Here is a 21,874-nt window from a genome sequence, read left to right on the forward strand (position 1 = left end):
TAACTGGTGTTTTCTGAGAGTACTGCTGCCTACAGAAATAGTCCTCCTGCTCCCAGTCACCATGTTCCCCACCCCCGCACCCCACCGCGCTGGTGTCTTTCTGGTGCCAACATATCTGCACAGTGAACATGACCAGGGAGATCAAGGAGAATACAGTGAGTTCTCTTTCATGTTTGTTTGCTGAATGTTAATTTGTTGTTTGTTAAGCTCAATGAGTTTCCCTGGCTGGTTCACTGGGCAAATATACCAGCACTTTGCACTGGCTCAAGAGTAGCGTGAGACGTGCACGGGAGCAAACGGCCAGAGAAAGGTGGGCTATTTCTTTAGGCGGCACTAACCTAAAACTTTTGTGAAATTACAGTGTTGAGTGACACGGAGACTTGTTCCCGCTAAGGATGTCACACATGTATTCCAGAGAGCATGCTAGTGTTATCCGTTCGTTGTCCAAAGAGTCAGTTCAATTTAGAGGTCAACCCCCTATTCCCCAGGCAGTTTCCAGCACATTGTTTGTTCCTGTCTTGTGTAGTGTTCTTCTCAGTTGTACAATTGCTTGAGTGTTTCACTGGTCTTGTGTGTTTACAGGGACTGTAACCAAAAAGGTACTTTGTTGAGAGTCTTGAAACGTGTTAGAAAGATAAGTATAGGTGTAGGTACAATTTGAGTGTTAATGTTGTTTTAAAGTTTTAATGTGTTGGAATGTTGTAGTCATATGAGCCCTTTGAAATGTATTGTGCTTTATCTTATTGTTTATTTAATTGTTTTATTGTAAATTACCTTTATAATCACAAGTTCAATGAAGCCTGTTAGAAATGGTAAATGTGTGAGTGTTTTATTGTAGCAAAGCCATATAAAATAGCCGGTCTCAGCTGAGCTGTTGGCCACAGGCAGAGCTGGCGGAGGCACTGTATCAGGGCATAAGGAACCATCAGGACCCAAAGAACAGAATTCTGCTGAGAAAAACTTCATTACAGCTCCAAGCATAAGCACTCAGGCAGAGTAAAAGGCTCCAGTTGGTCTGTGGACACACATGCCACCTGCATGACTGCACCCATGCTGAGTTAACAAATGCAAGTGCCTAATCTTTAATTCAATGCAATCTTCCAGAAGCTTGTAACTGCTCATTTCTGTGCTGCCAGGAGAGTGTCAGCCTTCCCGGCATGTAACAGAAGTCCAGAATACCTTGTTTAATTAATCTGAGAGCCATGCAGTCTCAGTGTGCCCACCGAGATGCCACTGTGACCATCAAACCACAAATTCTTCCTGTCCAAAACTTGAAATCCGTGCATAGTTCAGAGGAGGGCAATGCCAACCAACAGACGACATAGCGGTGTTTGCCTGCCTCCACCCAACCTTTCAACAACACCTCTGGCCGGTTAAACCTCACTGGCTTCCTGTTCTCCCCTCCAGCAAAGCAAGTGTAATAAGTGTAAGCAAGTGTAACAGAGCAGAAGAAGCCTAGTGAAGCCAGACAACGCCATGCACTGCCCTGCCGCTTTGGGGAAGAATGGAGTTATTAGCCACAAGGAAGGAGGAATAGTTGGCCAGCATGTGGGGAGCATTTGCAACACTCAAGAGGGTGATATGCACCAATGCTTACAGAGGCAATTCAGAGACCTTTTGCATCCTTGTAATGCCTGGGTTCTGAATTACTTGTGTTTGCAACAGATTCCCTAGTGTTCATTAAGCATTTCACTAAGGAAGAGAAATCGAACAGGCATGTTGATGTAACACAGGCTCCAAGAGTTCACAAAGATGAGAAGATGAGAGCGTCTTGCTTCCTCTGCCAGCAACACCCTCTTCCATGCTCACCTACCTTGCTGGGTTCCTGCAGGCCACTTGACTTGCCTTATGACACTACTGCAATACATAGTTGCTGCAAAGTCACTTTCAAAAGCTTTTCTTTTAAGTACCTGGGCACAAGGGCCAAAATTAATAGGTTGGGGGGTGGAGGGGATGGGACTGGAACACATGACACAACATGCCTTATTGCTACTTCAAAGCATGTCTGTTCAAGGCTGAGAGCGCAATATTTTATATGTGATTTTACCATCTTTATCACAATTTTGGGTTTCTCTTTAACAGCCACTATTGTTTAAGTGATCTTTGCTGTGAGTGGTGGTGAAATGGAGCCTAGTTTAGAGGACTAGTTTAGATCTTCAGTTCTAGGAGAGAGATTCACCTGTGACTACGTGGGTGTCTTTTGCAGCAAGCAGGCAACAAAGCAGTATGAACCTACACTTACATTTAAAATGTCAATAGGCTGAACTCATTTCAAACCATGATTTGGACATGGTCCATGTTTAAGACACAAGGCACTAACACCAGAATAACGTCAAAATTGCTTCTTGCCCTTAAAAATCTTCTGTCCGCTCAACTCTCATAAGTTATTTACCTATGCTCAGCAAGAGAGTTCCTGTCACATTCCTGATAGAAGTCCGTGCTCTGATCTCTTCCTGAAATACAGCTCGCTTCCAAGCTGCCACCTTTCCTCCTCCATCCTGCAAGCATGTAGACAGCTCAAGGTACCCTTTGTAAGAAGAGGCCTGAAGTACCACGATAAATGCTCCAGTCCCAGACTTTGTGGGACTGGCCTTTGCTCCCGATCCACAGAGGATATCCCAGTTGTTGTGACAAATGTACCATCTTGATTTTTCCCCATGTAATATTTGGCTTTACTCTTAGTCATGATTCACCTGGATCCTGCTGGTGCTGTATGGAGCAGCTAGGGGAGGACCATTAGCCTCCAAAGAGTTCAATAAAACCTCCTCCTTTTTCTGAGTTGAGAAATTGTTCATACCACACTGGGAAGTCTTGCCTCAAAGTGTGCAGGTGGGGAGGACAAGCAGGGCATAGGTTAAGGGTCAGGTAGCAGGGGGCTGCTTGAATTCATGCTTACAGGGTAGCATAGGAACCAAGTCGGCTCCTTCCCTGGTTGAAGCAACACCTATTGATAATCCCATTATGCATTTCTCTTTCTAATCCAGGCTCAAAGAAGCCTTTCTTTAATATTCAGCTGAAGAGGTACCCAACATGCCTCTCAGCTGCTGAAAACACCCAGGCACAGGCACTGCCCACCGCCTCACCAGAGATTCACCTGCATGCTTACTTAGGTCCACCCACTCACAAGGCTGTTCTTCACTTCTGATCACTTCCTCATTTTGCCTTCTTTCCCCCCCCCAAATCAACCACCTCACCTAAATCCCAACCGCTAGAAATGCGCTAAAATTGAAGCACTGTTTTATTTATGTCCTACATGAGCAGAACAGGGGAGCATTTTCCTCCAAAACCCTTCAGACAAATGAACATGGGACATTGCAAACACAAGCAACTATAGCGCAGGAAAACATATGAAACCAATGCATGCTGTTTTGACATACAGACTACTACCTGCGAGAGCACTGTACCCTTTCTGGCATTATGTCAGGACTTGGTAGAGTAGATGGGAGCAATTCCTAGAGCAGTTGTGCTCAAGTACAGGCAGGGAAATGGAGGGAAGAACAGCAAAACAGTGTGAGTACGCAGCAGGAGAGGGCAAAGCAACGCAGGAGGGCTGATGTGCAGGAGGTGGCAGCACCTAATCGTTTTTAAAACGGCTGAAGGCTCAAAAACACACGAGCATTCTCATGACGCAGTCAGGGGCTTTGTTTCTAACTTCTTAACTAGCCAATGTTTTCTTATTTTTAATAAATAACATCTATTTGCACCTATTTTACATTGTCTCAGAAATAGCAATAGTAAGCACTAAACTAATTTTTTTAGAAAGATGCGATGTCGCTTCTAACCTAAACTAGGCAACAGGTATTAGGTTTCCCTGCCCTGTGTCAGCAATAGGGAAAGAATTATGACATGTGCCTCCTTGCTTCATCAGTGTGGTTGAAAGGACAGACGCGGATTGCTATTAAAGCTTATTCACAGACTTTCTTCTTATCTCCAATCCACCATCAGATACTTTAGAGGTGTGTACTAGGAGCAGATTTGCTTGCCATACTGCTGTTCAGTCCGGACAGACTGTAGTCATCGATTCTACTCCAGCCAGAACCCTTGCGCAGAAGATACACACAAAAGTGCATATTGTTGCTTTCTAAAAGGTGTTTTAAAATTTCACATTTCTCAATGACTTCTTTAATGTCTAAAAATTGCTGTCAAATCAGTTGGTCTGTGCAAGATTTTAAGCAGCATGACAAGCATACTAAATATTTTTTTAAACTTTTCTCCATGACAAAGGCCATTCAGAGTAAGTCTTACTGTCTTTACTTTCTCAAGTACTTCTCTTTTAAGCAGAACTTGTGTCTTACAACTTAGTTAAAAATTCTATTTTTCGAGGCAGAGGTGATCTAGTCCCCCCGCCCCTTCCCGTTCTGTCACAACTTCACAGGACCCTGGATACACAGGGAACCCGTCTCAGGCACAGAATTTGCTGTCCTCGCTCATCTGCCACAAGACAGCCCATGAATTCAGGGATAATAGCATCCGCACAGCAGAAGATGCAGGAGGTATTCACTGAAGTTCTGAGCTGCACATAATGACCACATGGACCCTCCTCCTCCCACACACCTTTCCCTCCAGCAGACATTAACTTTTCTTCTTCATTAAACTACTGTTGTCTTCTACTGCCTATTTACCTTGCACGCTTTTCTGAGTGGAATCCCACTGTAAATACATACAGTAAGTGTACAAAAATGGAACCTGAGAAGTGCTGTTAACTGAACTGAGAATTTTCACACTTAGGTGTATTCACAGGAGGACACCTTTTTTTCAGTTGTACTACCTATGCAACAAGTATACAGCGTGAGACTTTTTTTCCCCCTTAATGTAGGAATTAGAAGAATTTCTGCTAGAAATACAAATTTACCAATACAAGTAAGCGATTGAATTGCTCCCCTACGTTCACAACATTAGCCTTCATAAGAAAGGAGCAGCACGCACCACTGCTGTGTAGCGATGCCCCTGCTGTTAACCACTGTAGTGTTGTAAAGGGGCATGGTAGCACAGGGGCTGCAGGTGACAAAGTGACAAGAAATCCACTTTTGTGTTCAGCTGTAACTTGTGCTCTACCAGAGCATACTCTACCAGGAGTACGTTGAGAGTCGTAGGTCACCTTTAACAAGTAATTTTCTTCTGCACGTGTCAATATTATCTCCCATGGAAAAATGCGAAACATTTATAAATACCTTTATGGAAAGGCAAAAGCAGACATTCTCGATCAGGCAGGAAGCAAAGGGTTCTTTAAAACTGTTTAATTACATGTTTCGGGTAAGCATAGACAATACAGGAGATTTACCACACTCTTAGGTATTTCCATTCTTTTCTCTAGGCTTGAACTATTCATTAAGGATGTCTCTCAATCAACATCCTTGCTCAATCACTTTTGCTGCAAAGAAGGGTGCTGGAATAGGACTATTGCAGGAAACTTCATTCCATCAAGGCATGATTTTCTGTGGGCTTTTTTTCTCCTTTAATAACCACCTACCAGTCGTTGAAGATATTCTGAGAGAACCCTGCCTTCCAAGATGCCCTGAAGAATGCCCTGAAACCAAACGGTTGGAGTCCTAGAAATGCTGAAGCCCTAGAAATACTTAAATCAATACCAATATGTATGTTGTAGAGCTGAAGTTCTCTTTTTCCTTGGCACTGTGCCACTGATGCCTGGTTTGTGTCCGGACGCTTCTACATCAGTTTTGTTTTCTTCTTCTTTCATTAGCCTTTGGGCTTCTTCCCCCATTTTCTTTCGTTGCTGCGCTGCTTCTCTTTTTTTTTTTCCCCTTTCTGCTATCTGTTGTTGTCTGCAATTAAAGAAAATGTGAACTGCTAAAGAACACGAGTCCAATTTTCAGCATACTTTAAGTTCCTGTCAGAAATGGGTTATAATTCATAATTTGCCCAAATATTTTACAATCTAAAAGCCACTCAGTTCTCAAGGATTCAGTGTGTCAGGGAGAACGTAGGACAGTTGTAAGGCCCAGAGCTATTTAGACAAATCTAATGCTTCAAGTAACAATACTACCTGTCTTTTTCAAAATCAGACCAAAACAATTTGACTTGCCTAGGACATTGGCTTGTGTCCCTCCTTCCCCTCAGCAGAGGCATCAGAAGCTATCCTCTTTGTAATGCAAGTACTACAAACATTTTCTTCATGATCAGATGAGATGACAACTTCTAATGTTCCTTTTCATGTATTCAGCATCTGTGTTGTATTCTATTGCTCAGTACAGATAGAAACAATAGCCTTTAAGGAAAAAAAATTAAAGTCTACGGTTGTATATCCTTTTAGCATTATTTCTTATCACTGCTATAAAACCCCAGACATCATTACCTGCTAGCTCAGAGAATCTGTCGACAGAAATAGGTTTCTAATTTCAACAAATACATGGCTGACTAGAGCAAAGGAAAAAAGTAACCCCCAAATGCACTTGTTTTATTCCCCACTTCAGCTAGAACACATCACTGAGTGGCGCTGGGGCAACAACTGGATCCATACTCCAAGTGCCACGTTGCAGCTCTCTCCTCGATTGCATAAGTAGTAACAGAATGATGTTAGGAGGTCGCTCCGGCTTCGCATTCAGTTTATTAGATTAGAAAAATCTGTCAAGCTGCTTGCAAGAGGACTTAAAAATAAAAGTGAAGCTTCATTAGTTTGAAAAGGTGAAATTCAACACAGATTCGGTAAGAATAAAGATGTGCTTATTAAAAGAGAATCAAGAATTCTCATTGACAAGGCCGAAAGGAGTTAACTTTCAACATGCCTAAACTACCCATGCGCATCCACATCAGTGTGTAAAATGCAGAGAATTAAAAGCTGTCATCACTGGATGCAGCCGTGTCTGGTAGATGCCAACTATGGACAAACTGGACACACAAAACTTAGAAGTATTTGAGGTACAAAGGCTTCATATTATCTTTGGACTGGGCAGGACAGGAGAGGGACTGCACTTATTCAGTACCTTCACGGTTTCCCTTCATTGATTATTAATGGCCAGAAGTTTCCCTGTGCTCTGTTAAGCTGCTCTGCTGTCTGTCATGGAAGAATGAAATTAGTAATTTGCATCAGGATCTACCTCCCAAGTTAACGGAATTCCCAACAGTGTTTTTGAGGTGATGACCCACTGTTGTACATTCCACCAGAAGGCCAGATAGGTGACAGTGCTGTCAGTCTAGCATATGCAGAGTAATAATGTTTGCCACTTTACAGTAGCAGATTTTTGTATGTTCCCTGCACCTCTGAACCGATGCAGAAAGGAAGACGGTATATGCGCGCTAGCCTGCATGTAAAGGCAGCGGTATTCCAAAAAGCCACATGAGGCGTTAAGCAGTGCTGCTATTCATTTGCAATTGTGAAGTGAGGACAGTCACAGCAGATCATGTTTCTGCCCCACCCTATAAACTGCACAACACACAACTCCTCTGCACAGAGAGGTGGTTTCCATGCACTCCGCTGGCTGAGTGATTTTATTGGACTTCAGTAGCATCCAGATGAGAGGAGACCTTCACATTACCTCAGACAGAGGAACTGAAGTCACTGAAAAATAAATACAAGCAATAAATACAACCACAAAGTGATTACCTTTTCACTGCTCTTTTACTTGGTCATTATTCCAAACATTGATCTCTATTCCAAACTTCCTACGCGTATTCAACATAAAGCTACGACCTTTCAGGCTCAGAAAAGGTTTCGTTTCTCAATAAAGAGGCACCTATGATGAACTACAGCCACATGTGACTCATTCTTTCTGGGTTCCAAAGCAAGAATTTGAGCGGAGTTTGGATGGAATGATGCAAGCTGTTTAAACCAGGGAAGAATTCATTCCTGATGTCAGCCTTGCTTTGCATTCCTAACACAATTTATGCCCGGGAAAACCCAACTCATTGGTTAACAGAACACTGATTATAAGCACTGTTAGCACACTGTTAGCAGACCTTCTTATTCCAGCGTGGTTTTACTTACTGTAGACCTACTGAATAACTGTAAGAAGAACGACTTCATATTATTCTTTTACTTCAACACGATTATAAATGTACAAAAAACATCTTCACACACGAGACATTTTATACAGTGCTGCTTATTCAGCCAAAGAGCATTTAGCTTCACTGTTCCTGTTGGGAAAAAAAATAAATTTGTTGGCATTTAGAAAGTCTAAAGGTGCAGATAGGTATCTACAATTTGCAGAAGCAACCAAGTTCTAACTAACTTCAATTAACTGAAAATCCAGTTTAAAGGAAAATCCAGTTTATCGTCCACTAGGTTGATCACTGCCTGGAAAATCTGGGTGCATCTCAGCCCAGAATCTGCTGGGGAGTGGGGAAGAAAGAGACTACAGGAACTTTGCAGGCACTAGTAGCCTACTGCTCAGCACTGTCTTCCAGAACGCTTTGGTCTCCAGGAAGCCATATTGGGCTTATTTCAACTGCTGCACATACATACCAAGCCACCAGAGAAAAGGTCACAGGATATAGTCTTCCCTGTTACTTAACGGAACACAGCCCTCCATTACTACACAAAAATGCTTCCAGTCTAAGACACTTCCAGATATTAACTGAGCACCAATAGGTACCCAGACACGGGCAGCTAAGGGAGATCCTTACTTTCTCTGCACATGGATTTCATTCTCAATAAGCACTGCTGGAGTAGAGTCAGCATTAAAACGGCTGCAGGCTCAAAAAAGCATGTATTTTTGTTCTTAAAAACTCGGATCACAGAAACATCTCCTGTGTCTAGTTTAAACGAGTTGAAGATGTTGTTGTGTCAGCTTGAGGGTTTCTAATGTTATTTTTAACTCTTTCAGAGGGAAATGAGCGCGCACATGTCACCCTCCGTGAGCGAGGATGCCGTGCCCAGGCTGAAGCCCGCGCTAACCTCGAAGCTTGCATCCCGGAGTTGAGCACAGAGAGGCGTCACCCTGTGAAGGCTTGGTGTGTTGTAGCAGTTGGTGCTGTGAGGCCTGGCGGCTGGCAGCAGGGGGGAAGCGGCTGCTGGGGGTGCCCTCATTTGCATAGCCCAGCCCCCTCCGCGTGCATCGGAACGCCTGGGTCCCCCCCGTGGCAGTTTTTGACCGGTCCCTGCCAGTTGGGTCAACGGACCCAGCGCAGGCGGCGGATCCCGCTGGGGCTCCTCTGCCTGGGGTAAATCCCTCGGTATTTGTGATTCAGGAGAGGTGAAAACCGAATCTACGGGTCTCCTTGGACAACCTTCAGGAGCTGTGGGCTGCAGATGGGGGGGCGCCCCCCTTGTCTGCCCCAGTGACTGGTCCCATTGCTGATCAGAAGTGGAACAGCTTTAACAGGTGAATCTGCCGTTTCTCTCCTGGCCGTTGTGGGAGCTGTTTCGGGGGTGAGGGAGTACCTTGAACTCACTGGTTATATTGACGAACTCTCGGTTGCCTAAATATGGGACCGAGGCTGGCTCAGACATGGGTGTCTACATTAGAGACATCCATGCTTAGTCAGATGAATCCCACCCCGATCTCCTGTGTTCCTCATCAGGTCTATGGCAGCTCTGCTGTTAGCCTTTACTGAAGCCAAGTACGGTTTCTGTCTCTTTTCTTTTTCTTTTTTTTTTTTGGTTTTTTTTTACGTTTGTTTTGTTTTGTTTTGTTTTGTTTAACAGAAAGGAAACCCAGTCTTAGACATTCATTTGCGGAAGAAAGTTTGTGTTTGAAGATCACACTTGGATCTTCAAGTAAGTCTAATTAGATGCCTTTTCCTCTCCTGTTCATCCCTGATAGGCTTGGGCACTGTCCGTTTGTCCTGTTTCTGAGGACCGCTGCCCAAGGCAGCTAGCATTGCACATGGACAGCCTGTATCTCCCGTTGCACCGTGAATTTTGTTAGCAGGAGCGAAGAATTTTTAGGGTATAAGCTAACTGAATTGCACTGAAGTGAAAAAAGTGCTGTGTAACTTCCAAGAGATAAGAACGGAATATAATTGGAAGACAAATATTTTGAGCAAAAGATGCTGAAAAAGCATCTTTGAAAAATTATTAGCATAGCGCTATGGTTTTTTATTTAGGATTTTTATATGTTTTACATTTAGAGTTTGAATTTCAACAAATTGAGTTGAATTGGTGTGGATAACATATTCAAAGGGCCACGTATTTCTTTCAAAGAAGAATAAACAAAGTAGCACCTACAAAGACTGTTTTGGCTTTCAAGTGTTTTGTATTTTTGAACCCAAATCTGCAAGTTCCTGTTAAATTAAAGTGTTCTAGAAAAATGTCACAGATTGTATGATCCACCCTTTCTAAAAAATTATTGTTGATGTTGCTTGGTTGGGCTGAGGCCCCTCAAGACATATATCTCCTTTTGTTCAGAAGACTCTCGGGCTGCAGCAGGCACCCAGACATCACAGAGATAATAGAGGATCCCGAAAAGAAGTCAGCAAGTTACAAAGGAGGAATGGGCAAGTAAAAGGCGAAAGCCTGAATCCCATCTGTCCTAAGCAATGATGTGCTCAGCTCTGGGCTGGTGGCACAGGCCACCTACAATTCAGGGTCTCGGGCACAAATCTTGCGCACTTAGGTGCTTATGTCCTTCCTCACAAAGGAAAAGAACATTAAAAGGAGATGCCTGTTACTTAGTTCAGTAAAGGGAAAAGAAACTTCTACTTAGATCTGTTTGCCTCTTTTGGAGGCTGGACTTGAGCACAAAGGAGACGAGTGCCCTAGTAGCAGGCTGCTGAGCAGGCTGAGGGGATGCAGGGAGTCTGCTCCCAGGGAAGCTCTTCCACTTTGTATAATCTAGTTACTCTTTTATTGGGGGTTTGAAGCCAAGTACCCAGCAGGCACACCATAACTCTTCTCTCTCTCTCTCTCTCTCTCTCTGGCCCATTAATTGTCCTGATACCACTCCAGATCTCCTGAAAGTGGGACGCCAACTGTTAAAGGGAGATTCTCGCCTCAGGATGCCTGCAACCTCAAGCTCAGCCTTGCGCGTGGTCCGTGAGAAAGCCACGGCTCCAACTGCAAATCTGAGTAAGTAGGGGATGCAGATATGGGACTTTTGCAGGGAGCGCCTCAGCCGCTGGGCTGTTGGACAAGGTGAGACCTGTGCCAGCCAATTCACCTTTTAGTGCCAAATGCCTTTTGATAGAGATGCAGGTCTCCTGGGGACTGTGGGGACATGCTCCTCCTCCATCGGGAAAAGATGGCTGAGCTCCTGGCGTAAGAAGGGCACTGAGGTTTAGAGGTCAGAGTTGAGGCAGGTATGGAAGATGGCCAGAGCAGTGATCTTTAGTTAAAAAAAAAAAGTCTTTTTTATATTTAAGAAGCTTTTTTCTCTCTTCTGCTCATTCGTTATGGAATATGAGTCAAATAAGAGAAACCAATGCTATACACACTGCACGCTCTTAAGTATTTGTTTTAAAATATGTGTGAGGTCAAGCTGGAACAGGCTTTGCAATTTGTGTATCTACTGCAGCAAATGTTCTGCTCTTTCTGGCTGTTTTCCGTGGTTTTCAGCCCGCTTCACCTGTATGGAAGGAAATACTGTGCCTATGGAAAGGCTATTATAAATCTTCTCATAGGAGATTTTTTTTTTCTTGGTGCTCTGCTTGTAATTTACAATCTGTATTATTTATGTCAATGTTGAAAATAGTTTTCTGATGCCCTGCTTAAAATATTCTGAACATACTCCAGCTACATTCTACTATGAGCACTTCCACCAAACATCAGTTTTTATTTAAAGTAATTTTTCATGACATAACATGCATCATAGCCAGAATCCTGTGTTGCTGTTAAATGGTTTTCTTTACAGTTTTCCAGCTGTATTCCTCCTCCCCATGGTAGAGTGTTGCCAGACTGATTAGAATACACAAATTGTATTCCCTTAATCTTCCTTCATAAACAGTGCCCTGTAATCCTGTCATCATTGTTGTTGACCTTTTTTGGAACCCCGCCTTTTTAAAGAGAATCCTGGGATTTGAACTGTTTGAACTGTTTTCTGAGAATGGATAGATTATTTCCTTTTCTGTTTTCCTCTACATCCCCTCTTTTTTTTTTTGTCTGCCATTTTCTTATGTTCAAAGCGGAGTTATGCAAAGAATTGATTTGGGGTTTGCTGCCAAATCAAAACATTAAAGAAAACCTGTCTCTCAGACTGAACAAAGACAATCTTCAATCTAAAATATTTAGAATGCTTAGAGATATTTTAATGCTTTAATTAATGTACTTAATTTAATTCAATAAATTTTAAATTTGTTTAATTAAATTAGAATAATTAATTATATTTTTAAAAGATAAAATTTTAAAAATTAAAAATGGAAAGGATTTATTTTTAATTAAGAATTAGTTAAATTAAAATAATAAAACTATCAAAATATTTGTCCCCCTTTTTTAAACTCAGCCATAAACAACTAAGCAGGTCTTTGCAGATAGCGGGGGCATTTTGAACATTTGCTTGCTTTTACGTACGTAGCTATATAAATCCTGGGGAAGCTGTGTTTTAGATGCCTTCAATCTCTTTTGGTCCTCACCTGTCGTTATGATTCCGAGATTAGGAAGAGCCTGGAAGAAGGGGGAAATGCATGCCCAGTCCCTGTTCCAATAAATAAACCACAATTATGAACAGAAAATAAAACCCAGCATCTGATAGAGCAACTAGGCAGAGGTTGCCCAACTTTGCCCAAAACTCTAGATTGTAGAACTTACTTTTCTCAGGTGTGTTGGGTGCAGGGGTTAGGCAGGGTCTCCTGATGGAGGCAGGGGAGCTGTGGGAAATTCAGGCCTGTTTGGATTCCACTCTGTAGCAACAGGTGACAAAGACGTGCAGGCACCCTCAACTGGGTGAATCTGTGGAGGAGCTGGAGAAGGCCCTGATAAGCTGAGAGGACAGGAACCCCATCTCCTCCCCTGGTTCTTACAGCTGGACGCAGTGCGTGCCCCAGGTGGCGTGATGGGGAGATGATGTGCAGCCTCCTCCCAGTTCAAAGCTAAATCTGGCCCTGCAAATCCCAGGTGGATCCTTTCTCCAGTAAAGCAGAGAGCAGAAGAGAGCTTTCCTTGGGCTGCTTTTGTGTGGACCCTGATGTCTTCTGTGTAGTGTGAAACACCCACCCTGGTCTTTAGAGAGGAGCCAGGCACCGAGCTCTTCAGTGCTTTTAAAGCTGACCTGCTTCTAGGCATGCCCAGAAACAAGATTTTCACATAGCTGAGACACTCTGCTGATTGAGAGCAGGATTTCTCAAGTGAGGTGGCAGATAGGGAGAGTGCTACTTCCAAAATTCCCCCTGTGGAGCTGGGGACCTGGCATCCTTTCATAAATCCTGCTCCAGCCGCTGCAAGGTGGACATCGCTTCCCCAAGGAGCTTGAAATATATTACTTTTAATGTGTTGTAACAAAACAGTAGATGTACCTTATAATACCGTATCTTAGGTGTACTGTTATGTAAGTTGTGTTGAAAGGAAATGAAAATTCTGCAGAGTTTGTTTTGTATTTTATTTGGATTACAAGCCTTGTCTTGCTTCCATGTTGAGGCATTTCATTACAGGTCGCCTGTTCCTCCCTTCTGAAATTCTGTAAGTAATAGGAAGTTGTTGGCTTTCGAAGTCTGGGCACCTGGCAGGCTGTGAGTGTTTGCTAAAGTTGGCAGAATACGGTGTGACCGCAAACCCTCAAGGATTAATAGGCTGAAAAAGCACAGGCTTCATGTCTGTCCTTAGTGTTCCTTAATGCTAAGAGTGCTACTGGGGGGAAAAACAAGCAAATGACAGCAGTCGTAACTTGACATTCATTGCTTTGAGACCCACCTTGTCTTTCTTTAGAACTATAGAAATATAGTTTAGGCAACCAATCAATATACTGGGTAGGGTTTTACTGTTCGTTTCAGTAGATGGCACTTGATCTCTATTATTTTTTTGTAATAATTTCAAGGTGTGCGTTACAGTAAATGTTTGGCTAGCTTTATGACAAATTTTGCTTTTGATCCTGGGATTGCAGGGCTGCTTAGTTAGTTACCTCTCGGATATGTTTCTCATTCTGGTGGTTTTCTCTTCCCTGTTGAAAACAGGTAAAACTGATTTAAAATGTTTTATGCACATTATCATGAAAACCATGTGCCTTCTATTAAGGGTGATTGTGCAAAAGCTTTCAGCTGAATCAGGTTTAGCATGTGATTTCATGCGTTTGCATATATGCTGTGGACACATACCTGCAGCATTTGCTGCTGCGAATGCATGCCTGCGGGGTTTGTTGCTGTGCACCAGCCAGCCTCTCTCCTCCTTGTGCATTGGAACCAGATTTAGGAGATGTGTTGAAGAGGCCTCTGAAAGCCCTTTGTTAAACTTCTGCCACCAACATAACGGGACGGCTGGCATGTTGACCTAGTCTATGACGGAGTTCACTCCCTTTCTGTGTCCTGTTAAGTCATCCCTGCCAAAGATGATGTTTTCCAGCTTCTAAAAGTACTTCTGACCAGCCTATTCATTTCTATTCAAGCAGACCAGGTAGTACTGCCAGGTATATGAGAAAACTCCTGAGGTGACACCACATGCTTCCTTATTAAAGACTTGTCCGTAGGTGGATTTACACATCACAGAGGTTTTTCCAAAACTGTCATATACAAGTTGAGTATCATGTTATACATCTATTGGTATTCCTTGAACCTCCAGTCTCAATGTTTCTAATGAGGTTGGAGTAGCAAAGTAGCATCCTTCCATCTCTGATCGAAAGAGCCTTTTGGTTTGAACAGAAAGATAAGTTGTCCAGACTGTTGTCTTCTCCGTGAACATGTGTTCCCCCAGCAAAAGTCATTTCAGGATGAGAAGGGAAAATTGCTGGCAGCTGTTCTAAAGTGGTGTTAGAAGAGCTCAAACTGCATATAGAATCACAAAAAAGAATTAGGTCAGGCTAATTTCCGTACGAAGAATCTCTGTAAGGTATATAAAGCAGGAAAAAAACCCCACCTTGTAATGCTCTTTGTCTGTTCCAACATCTGCTCGTGGCTGCTCTGCAAATCCATGAATTAAAAACAATGAAGAAAAATGCTGGCTCAGGATACAGTGATATGCAGAGTCTACATGATGGCTCTCAGCCAATCTCAGTAATTAGTTTGTAGTGACTGTTTTTAGAGATGAGCTTGACTGACTGTGGTTTCACGGCATACACAAGCCACATTCCGTATTTATTTGGAGATCTGCAGTGCTTATACTTTGCATGAATGCAGCTCAGATTACTACCAAAGCTATAGTATTTAGATGAGATTGGAAAACTGCTTAATGAGATAAATTTTGATTATTTGATAACAAACTTTCTTCCAAAGGAAGAAAAGTAGGTGAACTAGATGAGCAAAAATCAAGATGCATAATTAGTTTAGATCACACAACCAGCAGTATGAATTGAGGGGGTCAAGTAAAATCAAGTTTAGATCTAAATGCAGGGAAGCAGGATCTGCGTTGAAGTTCTTCCCCAAAGTCTTCTGCCTGGCATTGAGCTGGAAGTCTCCTCACCCAGCAGGTTTGAACAGTTGATGGTCACCCACACTGAAAGTTTTGCTCCACGTCTTCTCTGACTGCATGTTTGCCAGCTGCCAATTTATCAGCTGTTACTGCGCTGTGCAATCAGCTGCAACGTGATTAACAGATCTGTCTGAGGAGAGGGCACAGGCAAGCAGTCAGGTAGATGTCCACCCAAGAGTGATAAGTGATAGCTTCTTTGGCCAGCGCAGTGGGATAGGGGAGGGGATGCTGATGCCAGGCATTGCTGTGCTCAGGTTCTCACTGTCATTCTGGGAGCACAACTTGCAAGTCTGCGCTTGATGACTAAACTGCATATACAATAAGAGGGGGTGGTTAGGTACTACAATCCAAGATTCACAGCAGAGAGCATGCCAGGCAGGAACGCACCTCTACCAGTCCACAGGAGAGGCCAGAGAGGCGTGCCCGTCTCCCAGATTTGGCCACCTACTTGTACCCTGCTTGCGCCCATGCACGTGCCTCACATTCACTCTGAACCTCTGCACCAGAGCCAGACCACCTCTGTGAGTGCCAGCAACCAGCACCTTTCATTGCTTTGAACTATGGCCAGCACTGGTGCTACCACCCACCCTGTTCTGTGTGGCAGCTGCGCAAGTAGAGGTCAGGGAAAAGATCTGAGTTCAGTGCCCTCCTTAGACCAAAGGAGTTCAAATCCACACCTCTCACAAGAGTTCTGAACCACTGCAACCTACAGAGCATCATCAGCTTCCTCCACTGGCTTTAGACCTCGGGGTAGTAGAGGGTATCTGTCGGACACGGGCAGCGGCAGAGCACATGGGAGCAGCTTCTCTGTCACACAAAGAATAGAGCAGTCTACGTGGAGGAGAGTCCTGATCCTTGCTCCCAGGATTATATCTGCATTTACGCAGTTACTGTTGGATGTGAAATTTATAGCAAAGTGCAAGGCAAGAGTCTCATGTATAGTAATAGTAAATCGCATAGTAAGTCAAAGGCCAGGGACTGGAACAAAAACACGCTGCCAGCTGAGCTTGACACTGTGAATTGAGTGCATTCCCTGCTGGCAGCCTTTGCCCTCAACATGGGTCGTTTTTTAAAGGGTGTTATCTGAAGAAAAGCCGGAAATGCTGAAGCAAGACTTCATCACTTCTGTGCAGCTTCTTTTTCTTACATTTGTTCGTGCATGTGAGCAGTCTGGTGTTCTTTCCTAGATTGCTTGTGGTGTACAAAAACAATCTTGCAGGAACAACCCCGTATTAAATAGAAAAGAAGTAGCATTAATGTTTCCTGGAAATATTACTGCTTATGCTGTTAAAGATTGAAAGTGGAGATGTAGCTGTGAGTTAAAAGTTTTAAGATAAATTAAACTTAGTCTTTTAAAAATACAGATTCTTTCAATAAAGGGCATTACAACTGAATTATCTCTACTTTTCCAGCTGTTTCTAACGGCTTTGCTGGAAGTTCTTATGCAGTCAGGCCCCCTCTCTTCCCTTGGGGTCTCTAAATAAAGCTATCTACAGGGACAGCATGCTACTTATTCCTCCATCAGCTGCACTGGAGTGGTGAACTTATATTTTTTTGTGTTTTCGTCTCTTTGCTGTGTAACAGGATGCTTTTGAAGGCACAGAAGCTCAGCAAATTGAAGTGCTTTACATTCTGAGGACAAGCTGTCTCTGTCAGCGCTGTTTCATTTACAGCTCTGTTTCACTGGGTGACTATATGCAAACCTAGCATCAAGAATGATTTCTATATCTATATATACACACACATAGATATATATTAAGAGGTCATGTTTATGGAGTCAGAAGATAGGTAGTTCTGTGGTTTCTATACTTTGGCAGCTGTGAAAGAGTGGTGAAGTTGCAAATAAGAAAGACTTACACCAAAAGACTAAATTAGCTTAAAAGATTTACTAAACTCAGATGCATCCTGAGTTTTAGGAATCCAGTTCTGCTCAGCTGTCAGTGTTCCTGTCACAGATATTACTTACACTTCTTCCTTTTTTCTATGTTGTAACCTTACCATTTAGATAGCACATGGACAATCAAATGCACACAGGAAAGTTTGAGCTTTATTCTTATAGAAGGAAAAATATTACATGCTCAAGTGCAAGCAAAATTTGACTTTTGAGGCCAGAAGACCATGCCACAAGGTATCCAACCATCTGTAATGGCTATAAATAGCAGACTGGGATGCTATACTCCAGGCATGCATGTACGGTTGTTGTGTGGCTCTGTGTAAGAAATGTATATACTGGCTCCATAGACATAGGTACGTATGTGATGGGGTTGCATACTGTCCTGGCAGACCAAGTATACCTAAGCTGTTCTACCTTGCCCAGCCAATTGCAGTGCTGTGGCAGGACGGTGTTAGCTCCCTAAGCAGTGGTCCTCCAACCCATGGGGCAGATGTGCACACACGTCTGACGTACCGTCACTGCCTTTTCTGCCTCTGCCTGGGTTGTGCCAGCTGGCACTGCCTGCGCTCCTCATCGTGGGCAGCACAGCATGCAGTCGTGGGGTTGCAGGCTCCCCTCTCCCCTCCATGTCAGCTAGAGCTAGGTGACTGTAGTGGTGCTGTCAGGGCAGCAAGGAGGCTAAAAGGCAGTGCAGAAAGCATGATGCTGTTTGCAGCACTCTCTTAGCTCAGTGCCGTTGCCCACTGAGCAATAAAGTGCAGGGACAGCACTTGATACTGCACTATTTCACTCCAGTGTCTTGCAGGCAAGAAGCAATCCTGGAAAACGTTGCAGCACTTTGTTGGCCATCGCTGTGTTGTTCTTCCCGTTGCACAGAGCGGTGCACAGCTCTGCTCCTAGGGAGTGGGTGTGCTGCTGCTTGTAGCCTGCTGCAAGGTGGGCTGGGGCCAGAGTGACGGGCCTCTCAGTGTTGGATGCCATTACGTGTGGCATGAGCGTTTCCGTCAGAGCATGGTGCCAAGTTGTCTTGCCTGCCAGCACTGTGACACTGAGTGGCTGCAGCATGGAAATATATGTATGAATGAATTTCAAATGAGAAATTCATGATGACTGAATATGTGGTATCCTTTGTGGGAAATGGTGGGTAAGACACTCCTCTTAGTCAGGGGAGTCTCAGATCAGGGCAAAACAAGTGTTATAGCCAGTTCAGACAAAAGAAATGGTTTTTGAGAAACGGCAGCCTCTTTCATGGTTAATGCTGCTTAGGTGGGTTGTTCTGGGACTTAGATGTGTGAGCTTTCGCAATCACATTGTCACAGCAACAAAAGTAGTCAACTGGGGTACAAGACGTGCACATCACCATCAGTTCTGCAAAGGATTTAAGAACGACTGTGCAGCTGAAGGTTTATCCACCCCAGTGGGGGATGATGGTATCTGCAGATGCATCATGGAAAATATAGCAAAAATGGGGTTCATGGTAAGTCTGCAGCTGCTGGCTGGGGGTGTCTGTGCGTGAGACGGCGCCCAGAAATTCTCAGGTGAGAGATGCTCCCCCTGACCAGCTGTTTAAAGGCTGTTGGAAAGTTATTTCCATTCCCTCAGATTAAAGTCATCGTACAATATTGTGGCTTTGCAGTGTAAGGCCCAGATATGGCTTTGGACATCTGCCATTTGAGTGACAGACTGAAAAAAATCCTAACTTTAGGGTGGGTATTTTTCCAGGTGATAAGACTTTCTTAGTGGCTCTGCCTACTACTGATTGTAGCAAAATGAAAGCGGTTTTCCCTGTACATGCCAGGGCTTGGGAAATAAAAGCTGTGATCCATAGAAAGTCAGAAATCAGGTAGATGGCTTAACACCCCAGAAGCACTTGAGAGCCGCGCGTGATTATTGGACTGATTTAAGGCTATTAGAACTGCTTTACTGTCCTTCTGTGTGCCACGAGAACCTGCATATGTGTGTACATACGCAGACGCATATACCCTATTAGCCTATACACATGTATATGTACATATGCATGTATGTGTACATCGTCTCAGAGACCAAAATGGAAGCGGCTTTTCCCCCAGCGCGTAGTGTTTTCCTATGGTTTAAAGCAAGCGAAATCTACAGTTACAGTTGTGTGCTGCTGCAGGAGCCACGTGAGCAGCCTGATTCTTGTATTGACGGCTGTAAGAAAGCAAACAGGTGGTCACAACAAATGTTCCTAGCCGTGTCCTAAAAGGGCTTCTTTAGTGTGAGGGGTTTGTGTCCAAATGGTTTTTCTCTGCTCTTGTTTAAGTGCCACTTCTGAAGAAATGTTGCAAATCCAGAACAAATCACGTGCTTGACATCAGGGTTGTTGGAAAATTCATGCAACTGCTAAAATTCACACAGGATGGGCAAAGGGATGATGCTTGTTGTTCATCGTGATTTTTAAAACAGCCTTTGAGTTATGATTTCCACTGTGTTTTTACTCGTCCCTTTTCTTTTCCAGGGATTAAAACCAATTTTAGCTCTTCAAGCAACACAGGCTGTACCTCAGTGCCTGAAGCCCATGTGTCGGCTGCTGGAAGCAAAAGGTCTTTTTCTCACAAGTAAGCAAAGCCATTTTTCCTGAAGAGTGAGAGAGTTGCTAGTGCAGAGATAGACTACTATGTAAGGCCTTGCAGCTAATACATAAAATAGCACTAGTGTGAGTTTTGAAACAATTTGGCTAACACTATGCTCTTGGGCAGCACTTACACTGATGAGAACTGTAATATGAGAAAGGGGAAAAAAAAGCTATATTTTTTGAGACCAAAACATGTCAATAGGCCAGATCAGCCGACAGGTATTTTTGTGTTGTTTGTTCATAACAAGTATGGGAGATACCCTCAGGTAAGACAGAAGAGACTTCAGCTGGAGTGGAGGAGGAGGCAACTGGGTATATGTTGCTTAACAGCAGTACCTCTAAGAAGTTAACCTTAACCTTTTGGTCTTATCACTGTTTTCTCTTTGTAATAAACTGTCAGCTTGGCATGTGCCTTTCCAGGTCATGACCTTATTTTTTGTAGGAAGAAGTAGACAATATTGCCTTTGATGCTTTTGTATTCAACACCCTTGCCCAACCTTTCTGTAACTAAAACTATATGCAAAAAAAAAAAAAAATAAAAAAATGAGTTATCTATCTAAACAAATCTTTCAAGAAAGATTTCTGTGAGATTTCTCCCTATCATTTGTGAAGTGCAAATCCAGAGAGCTTGTGAATGCGAGGATGAGGACATTTGGGTGGAGCAGCGCACATTGTGCTCCACCCACAAAATCCCTGCTGGTTACATTTTTTGGAGTAGGTGGAAAGAGTTCAGATTGACAGGACGGGTTTCCTGCCCTTTGTGGAAGTGCTGGCAGGCAGGCCGGGACTGGCAGTGGGATACCTCTAGGCTTAAGTCACACAGATGTCTCTGAGGTCGGAGTGTGCCCCAGCGCACAGAGATTGTCAGAATGATGCTTAATGAGCAGTTTCCTATCTGTGTCATGAGACTGTTCATTAGAAAAATAAACATTACCTAAGCACTCTCTAGATTAAATCTAACCAGTAAAGGTACTGGCCGGGGGTGCGTGTGTGTGTGTGAAAAATACTAAGTATCATATGAAGCCCTAAAATCACCTTACTTGCAGAAAGATTCTGTACCATTGCATGTATTTCTGTGCATTTAAATGTAACTTCAAATTAGAGCATCCTGACCCACTTAATTAGACAGAAGTCCTCTGTAATAATGCTCCTTCAATTGCATTGCTGCATTATGCACAGTCTATGTGAATTCTGCCTCACCCAAGAGTTGATGCTGTACTGTACGAAGTGGAAGGAGAGGTCTCCTTTGCGATATGTTCTCTTTTAACTGTTTGACTCAACTTCCTCTGAAAAATCTCAGTGTTGTCACAAACCACAGTCCCGCACTTCATTGTAAAATAATTATAAAATCACCCAAACCACAGCAGTGTGATGAAGGTTTGCAGCAGCCACTTTCCTTATAAACTGTTCCATTTTCAGAGGGGGGACGAAACCAAGTTAGGGAATCTTGAGAAGAGTTCTTGCTTCATAGTGCTGTGGTATTTAAATTTTTATGTTCAGGCCTCTTTGGTTGGCTGGATTTGCCTTTTTCTTTTCTGAAACCAGCCCTTTCATTACAGTTGAGAAGAACAAAGTCCATGAGAGGATGTAGGTAGCAGTGTAGCAGTGCAGGAAGACAAACCAAGCGAGCAAGCGAGGAACCCACCTTGGGAAGCTGTGCTCAGAGCACCTCAGTCCTTTGGCAGTTGCCAGCAGCACAGATAGCAGTTGCTTTCAAGCCCACAGTCGACAGTCAGGTTATTTAATAAAGAGTGGGAAAAGAAAGGTAGATACGTATGAGGGAAACTGGAAGGAAGGAAGGAAGGAAGGAAGGAAGGAAGGAAGGAAGGAAGGAAGGAAGGAAGGAAGGAAGGAAGGAAGGAAGGAAGGAAGGAAGGAAGGAAGGAAGGAAGGAAGGAAGGAAGGAAGGAAGGAAGGAAGGAAGGAAGGAAGGAAGGAAGGAAGG

At 43.5% G+C, this 21,874-nt stretch overlaps 2 protein-coding genes across 2 annotated transcripts in view; one reads left to right on the forward strand and one right to left on the reverse strand.

Moving 5' to 3' along the window:
• The window catches only part of MRPS5 (mitochondrial ribosomal protein S5), a 1,175,798-nt gene that overhangs the window by 263,479 nt on the left and 890,445 nt on the right, over positions 1-21,874 (reverse strand). The window lies entirely within an intron of this gene.
• LOC135312762 (uncharacterized) overlaps positions 129-21,874 on the forward strand; it is a 52,522-nt gene continuing 30,776 nt past the window's right edge. Inside the window, 4 exon segments of the mRNA XM_064448521.1 lie at positions 129-155; positions 10,304-10,403; positions 10,844-10,963; positions 19,813-19,912. Coding sequence (XP_064304591.1) covers positions 129-155; positions 10,304-10,403; positions 10,844-10,963; positions 19,813-19,912 — 347 coding nt within the window.

This window comes from Phalacrocorax carbo, chromosome 3 (genome assembly GCF_963921805.1).
Source record: "Phalacrocorax carbo chromosome 3, bPhaCar2.1, whole genome shotgun sequence".
NCBI classification, from domain to species: domain Eukaryota; kingdom Metazoa; phylum Chordata; class Aves; order Suliformes; family Phalacrocoracidae; genus Phalacrocorax; species Phalacrocorax carbo.